Source organism: Pongo pygmaeus, chromosome 7 (genome assembly GCF_028885625.2).
Source record: "Pongo pygmaeus isolate AG05252 chromosome 7, NHGRI_mPonPyg2-v2.0_pri, whole genome shotgun sequence".
NCBI lineage: Eukaryota > Metazoa > Chordata > Mammalia > Primates > Hominidae > Pongo > Pongo pygmaeus.
The window spans coordinates 110,689,017-110,696,076 of NC_072380.2; the positions used below are offsets into that span (position 1 = coordinate 110,689,017).

The window sequence follows — 7,060 nt, forward strand, 5'->3', positions numbered from 1 at the left end:
ATATAGAGAAAGCTGAGAAATGGAGAAATCGAGAAACTTGGCAACACATCCAGTAAAGAGCTGAAGCTTTTATGACAGCACAATACAGGAACAAAAAGGAGAGCTTTGGGGAATGCCAGCCTTTCCAAGGTAAGTTATCAAATGTCAGTGTGAACAGTCATCAACACTGGAAAAAGAAATTGTTTAATTCTCATAAGCTAACAAAATGAATATGACATACCATTTCCCATGCTACCTAGGTGAAGCATGCAAGTTGAATAGTCATAGCAATGCTAGTATTTTTTTTACGGTTTTAAAAATTACATAGACAACTGTGAAGATAATTATTTTGATGAGTAAATTACTACAATAAATTGTCATACGGAAAATATCCAGATCAAGAATAGAAATTGGGTCCCCAGCCAAACCCTCCCTTTCCCTCCTCCCATCACAACCCTCTCTCTTCCCCAGAGGAATCGCTGGCCTGACTTTGTGGCAATCACTTTCTTGCTTTTCCTTATAGCTTTATCACCCAAGTGTGTGCTCCTAAATACTATAGTAAATGGTGTCTTTTTCTGCTGTGTCTTTTAGGTCTATTTTAATCTATAGGTCATCCAACTATCCATTTTTTCCCTTTTTTTCCTCATAGAAATGATTTTTTAAGAAACCAGGCCATGTATGCTGTAAGCTGGCAGTTTCCCATAGCCTGGATTCAGCTGATTGCATCAATGCGAATATCATAACTATGTAGTATGACTCAAGCCATAAGGAGGGTATCAGGTAGATTTAAATGCAAATATCTGGTCTGCCACATGTACAAGTATACTAAAACTCAGTTCCTCTAACAAGGGCCCCGGGGACTTATTTATTGATTTACAAAAGTTTTGAACAGTTGCTTTGAGGTAATCTCTTAATCTCTTTCTTCCTCCCTCTTCCTTCTTCTTGCTTTTTTTTTTTTCTTTTTAAGGGACAGCATCGTTCTATGTTGCTCAGGCTGGTCTTGAACTCTTGGGTTCAAGAGATCCTCCTGTCTCAGCCTCCTGAGTAACTGGGACTACAGGCACGAGCTACCATGCTTGGCTTCTTGCTGCCTTATACATACATCTCCTAGAAAATCTGATAAAGGAAAAAATGTCACATTGGATACATAAGGAAGGGAACAAAATCAAGTATAAACAAAACAAAATAGAAAAAGGATTTTTCTTAGGAAGGAAATGGAAAGGACCAGCAAGAAACCTCTACTCAGCCCTTTGATTATTTGAAAGTTTAGCACTATTATTTCTTTAAGAGATACTCATATGCAGCTACTAGCAGAAAAGAGATAGATGGTAGCAAAGCAAAATTAATAAAAGAGTAATATAAAACTCAGCATGATTTTTCTCAAGTCCAGCAAGACAGAAGCCTTAATCATTTTCCCCTCGCATGGACTCTTACCACATTGTTTTCAAGCCTTAGTTTCTAGCAATGGCCTTCAGGCATGGAATAAAAGTAGTTTTGCAGTTAAACCCACTTGCTGCTGGAAGATCTTGGGGCAAGTTATTAAACACAAGTGTCCTTACATGAGCAGTGAGGATAATACATACCTTACGAGGTTGAGGGGGGCTCAAATGAGATAACAGCTATAAAGTGTCACATAGTAAATGCATAACAAATGTCAGCTTCCTCGCTGTCCTCCTCCCTGCCAAGTTGTATCAATTTTCCCTTAAATATGTTGACTTTAAAATCCAAGCCATTGAAAATCAAAAGTTCAACGAAAGGGCATAAAAAACCCTGAAGTTTCATTTCACCCTATGCAGAATAAACCTTTCTGACTATGTCCTTGTGAATTTAGACATTTAACAATATGCATAAACTTAAAGAACCAACAACAAAATCATCCTTCTCATTATTTCCCACATTTTCCCTCTTCTGTCCATTCTCTCTACAAACTTTGCTGGTTTGGCTCTTATTTATTCAACCACATAGCAGGAGGGAAGCTGGAGATCTTTTGGTCCAACTCTAATTTTTACCAATAAGGAAACTGACATCCAGAGAAATTAAGTGACTTGTCCAAGTATGCTAGTTAACAGCAGAGGTGACAAACTCTAGCACTGGTTGCAAATTAAATGCCTATGTTTTGAAATTTCACATGGACCGCATAAATATGTACAAGTATTATGTATCCATAAAAATTAAAAAATCTTAATAAATGCATATGGGGTTCAGTAGGTAAAAGAAAAGAGAACCAAGAGAGCTACAGCGGGGAGCACAGCTTGCTTTAAACATGAGATCCAGCTCAGTGATCATGTGGGGGAAAAGGCCCAGCATTGCTGGAACTCCTAATATTTAAAGAGATGATGGAAACTTGAAATTTTATATTTGATCTTCTCATTTTTAAGTGTTGGCAATGTATTGAAGACTTTGAAGCCTCTCTGCTAGTCAAACAAGATGTATCTGTAGGCTGGATTTAGTCCACAGCTGGCCAGTTTGAAAACTCTGAATCCTGCTAGCCTTAATTTAAATTTTTTTTATTTAATTTGCTTTGATTCCTGCACTTCTGCTTGAAAAAATCTTCAATGGCTCCCACTGTCTGCAAGGCAAAGTCCAAACTTTGTCACCAGTCCTTCAAGGCAACCCATGACTATATCCAAGACCCCAAACCATATTTCCACCTTATAGTCAGTCTCCGTCTTCCACCGCAACCAGAATGATGGTTGAATTGTACTCTAGGAAGGAAAATATTCAGAAAGGCACCAGTCCAGGCCATGAGGGCTGCTCCTGGGTCCCTAAGCTTTTTCCTTTCCTGCAGTGCCCTACACTGTGCATGCCTGTCAATGAAACCCTGTCCATCATTAACTGTCCAGCTCAAATACCACCTCTCCACAAAACATCCCTGATGTCCCAGCCAAATGCCCCTTTGCTCTGAATTTCCATGGGACTTTATATCACTCACATGACACTTACAACACACTGCCTTGTTTTGGCATTACCTACATAGCTCATTTTCCCAAACACCTAATAATATTCACAGAAGGAAGAGTTTGGGTCTTGCACTATATTGAATATCCCTGCAGTGCTTTGTACATAGCATGGAGCTCAATAAACATCTTGGGAACGTTATCCTTCTCTACTGAAAACTTGTGGATCAAACATAAAGTGCCTTTTGTTTACCTGGCACAACTCCATCACTTCTATACTTCTATAGGCCAGGCTTTTCACCAAGCACACAGTGTCTGAGTAGTGCAAAGGGCAAAGACTTCACTTCCCTGCTCCTAAGACATCTTCCCCCACTGAACTGCTACTCTTAAGTTGCTTTGAGGTTTCTTCCTCCAGAAGCACTCACACCTTTGTCTTAGACAACATTGATTCTAAGTGGCCACTGTTAAACATTCATCTATTACATGAAAGCATTCCAGAGAAGTTTGTCTTTTTCTATGTAGTAAGGTTAATTGATCAGATTTGATGATAATCACTTTGGAAGGGACAAAGGGACAGAGAACTAGGCTATCAGCCAACACGCACTGTGCAAATATTTTAGTTGTGATCAAACCAATGAAGGCAAGCAAATAAGCATCATTAAGCTGTGGCTAGTTAGCAACCAACATTCATTTTGATTGTGGGAGTGACACATTTATATCTCACACTTTGTTTTTCTGGAGCCACACCCATTTTCAGCCATTTCTATTCAGTGTCAAAAAAGACAAGAAAAATTAGACTCAATTTTATTTTTACTGGCCTGGACAACACCAGAGGCACTCAATAAAATGCTTCTCGAGTGAACTTTTTAAAAATTAATTTTTACTTTTGCTTAACAGAAATGCAATTACCAAAAAGATAAAATACCACCATCTTATAAGAGGGCCTAAATTTGCACAATAATGAGAAAACTTGATACAGTCTTATCTCAAACCAGCAAAGTTTAGATGTCAGCTCAGTAATTTCAATTAGCACATTCTGGATACATCCTTTTTAACCTGTACAAATACACACTGTCAAAGGCAAATTAAGCCTTGCAAACAGTATTTATTTGCCTCGCATTTATGTCACATGATAATCTGTGTTTGGATATCAGAGAGCCAAGACAATCAAGAATTCCAGGAAATGTCAAAGAAAACTAATGACTACAGAGGTTTCCACTGTGAAAACAATGTCCTGTTTTTGGATGATCACATCTGCTAACCCTCTATTTTTTTTTTTTTTTTTTAATCAAGAGGGGATAGATAACTCATTCTTAAACTTATATTGGGAATGCTTCTAATAAAAGAATAACAGATAGACTCAAGTTCCCATAAAAATTATGCTTTTCTTTGTAATTCCTGTGGGTAGAAGAAAGGAGAAATGGGGATGGATTACAAACATTGATTAAGAGGCTCTGAGTACCCTCATTTTTCCTATTTTTATATCTTTTATGATGAAATGACTTAAAGCAATACTCTCTCCTCTTGAAAACTAATAAAGTGAACATGCTTATTTATCTTACTTATTCTTTATACAAATATACTGTCTTCTGCATTCAGAAATTAATATTTAAAACACTTCAGGCATAAAAGGAATCTAGATATTTGATAATTGGTTAAACTCTCCGATTTACAACAGCAACAAATATTTTCTGATTATATTGTTGCAAAAGTAAAAGTATCCATGGTTTTGTTAAAGAACAAGAACAAAGTAACACATTTAATGAAAACAGGAGGAAGCGTGGAATCCACCGTGATAAAACTCAGTTGCAATATGAACGCTGCTAGAGGAAGGGCTGGCCAGAGCTCTTCCTCATCTTAAACCAAGCCAAAAATAAATGGGCGGCTCCAAGTCCCTTTGATTTTGTTAAATGTATATTTCCAGTGTAAACTGGCGTTAACAATGTTTTCCCAAAGGGCCGGTGGGAAAGAATGAGAGTCCTGCAAATGCAACCTGAGCAAATGTGTTTGTTCCTCGCACGGAAATGGAAGAGCTGTGTTGAGATACCAGGGACACACGCAGGGCATCTGCGCGAGGTGACATTAGGCTGCCCTTAATGAGTTTTCTGCTTCTGACAACAGGGTGTCACTTTTTTTTTTTTTTTCTTTTCTTTTAACTGTAAAAGGATCCTGGGGTGAAAATGAGTGGAGAATTGCCCCCACATTCCTAGATTCCTTCCGGGAGAAGAGGGCGGACGCAGGCTGGGGAGGCGGGATCGGGACCCGGAGGCCCAGGAACGGGTGGCTGAGGTCAAGGCCGAAGACCTGGGCGCCCACTCCCAGTGCCAGGTGCCCGGGAGAGGAAGACTGGGTGGACCCCCGCGCTCCCGGATGAGGCGGACTTAGGTCAACGCAGGAAACATCGCATGTCAGCTCTTCCCACTCGGAGAGGCCGGGTGTCTTCCTGAGAGCTGGCAGGAAAGCGGCCGAGGCGCAGAGGCGCCCGGAGCCAGCCGCCCCGGCCGTGTCCCCACCGGGCTGCGGGGGCTGCGGGGCGGCCCTTACCTGGTTCCTGCGGTACCAGTCGCCCGAGAGGGAGCCGTTGCCGGCGCCTGGTGCCCTGTACGTGAAATTCAGTGACAGCTCGTCCAGGGCGGCCGAGGCGGCGTCCCTGGGGCCCGCGGGAGCCAACGCTGCCATGAGGTCTCGCTCCCGGCGCTCGGGCTCCGGCTCGGGCTGCGGCCGCCTCCCCGCCCTGTTGCACCGCGAGGAGGCCGCGCCCGGGCCGCGCCGCCGCCACTTCCTGCTCGGTGCCCGGGCGAGGCTGGCGCGCCGAGGCCACTTGGCTCCCGCCCCCGCGCGGCCGTAGGTGCTCCCAGCCTGGCCGGGCGCTGCCTCCTCTCCTCCTCCGGCGAGAGGCGTCCGCGGGGAGCCCAGCGGTCTGCGGCCTCCCGGGGCCGCCCGGCTTGCACCGCGCCCTCCTCCTGCCGGGCCAGTGTCCGCATCCTTGGGGCCGCACTGCCCAGGGGGTAATCCCCGCTGCCGTCCGCAACGGGTCCCCGCGCCTGTCGGGGCCAGAATCAGATCATCTCCGATGTAAACATTTGCCCAAGTCAATGGAAGAGGAGGAGACACTGACTAACCCAAAGCAGCTACCATCTCCCATCGCTACCTGGCAATTCCAGTCCTCTATCACATATGTAGTGTTTCTCACCGATATTTTAAAAATTGATTGCATGTGAAAAAGTCAGGAGTTCCCAGAAATATTGTAAGCAATATGAGAAAAAAAGATCCGGGCGATTAAATCTCAGTGCCAGTGCTTGATAGATGCTTAGTAAATATTCCTTGAATGAGGAATGTGGTAGCCGTAGGACCCCAGTGTGCGATGACTGGATTGGGTTTTCTTCAGATAGGACCAGGTGGAATTGCTGAAAATTGCCAGCTACTGTATATATGAATTTAGGATGAAAGATAAATGTTGTTATTAATCTTAAGAACTCTAACGAGATGTTCTGGTTTTACCTGTATTCAAATTCTAATGTGTGACCACAAATGATCTGTAAGGTATTTCTCACTTTAAAAAAACCATGATTCTATACTGTTGCCTGAAGCCTGATAGTTGCCTTCTTTTGTTTACACAATGCTGAGGTTTTTCTTAGATAATGTGCTTTGACTTCCATGAGTTCATGAAAGACAGACCTTCAAGAAAAGAGAATTGCTGCCTAGAAGGGAGCAGGGACAGTTTTCAGTGTTTCTTAGGGGAAATGTGCAAATGAGAGAAAAGAGTGAGAAAAAATCATTTCACATACAGAAAAAACAAGACATGTCGTCTCAGAAATTGTGTAGTTTCTTGCTTAAGCACTCGAGATGTTCAGTGAACAGCTAACAACTGTAGGTAACTATTCCCAATTTTAACAGGCTGATTTACTTCAAATAAATATCTGAAGGAAAAAGGTCTCTATTTGTTATATTACATTTTATTTTATTTTTTGAGACAGGGTCTTGCTCTGTTGCCGAGGCTGGAGTGCAGTGGTGTGATCTTGACTCACTTTAGCCTCATATTTCTGGGCCCAAGTGATCCTCCCACCTGGGACTACATACAGGTGCATGCCACCATGCCCAGCTAATTTTTTTTTTTTTTTTTTTTTTTTTTTTTTTTTTTTTTTTTTTTTTTTTTAGATAGAGTTTCTCTCTCTTGCCCAGGC

General features: G+C 42.3%; 1 protein-coding gene across 2 annotated transcripts in view; it reads right to left on the reverse strand.

The window, feature by feature from the left end:
- The window catches only part of NIPAL2 (NIPA like domain containing 2), a 109,947-nt gene extending 104,267 nt beyond the window's left edge, over positions 1-5,680 (reverse strand). The window contains exon 1 of one of the 2 annotated variants that reach the window (XM_054499919.2): positions 5,421-5,680. In XM_054499919.2, the coding sequence (XP_054355894.1) occupies positions 5,421-5,555 (135 nt within the window). In that variant the 5' untranslated portion in view covers positions 5,556-5,680. The remainder of the gene's footprint in view (positions 1-5,420) is intronic. The other variant, XM_054499920.2, reaches the window with a different exon arrangement.
- Positions 5,681-7,060: the final 1,380 nt, after the last annotated feature.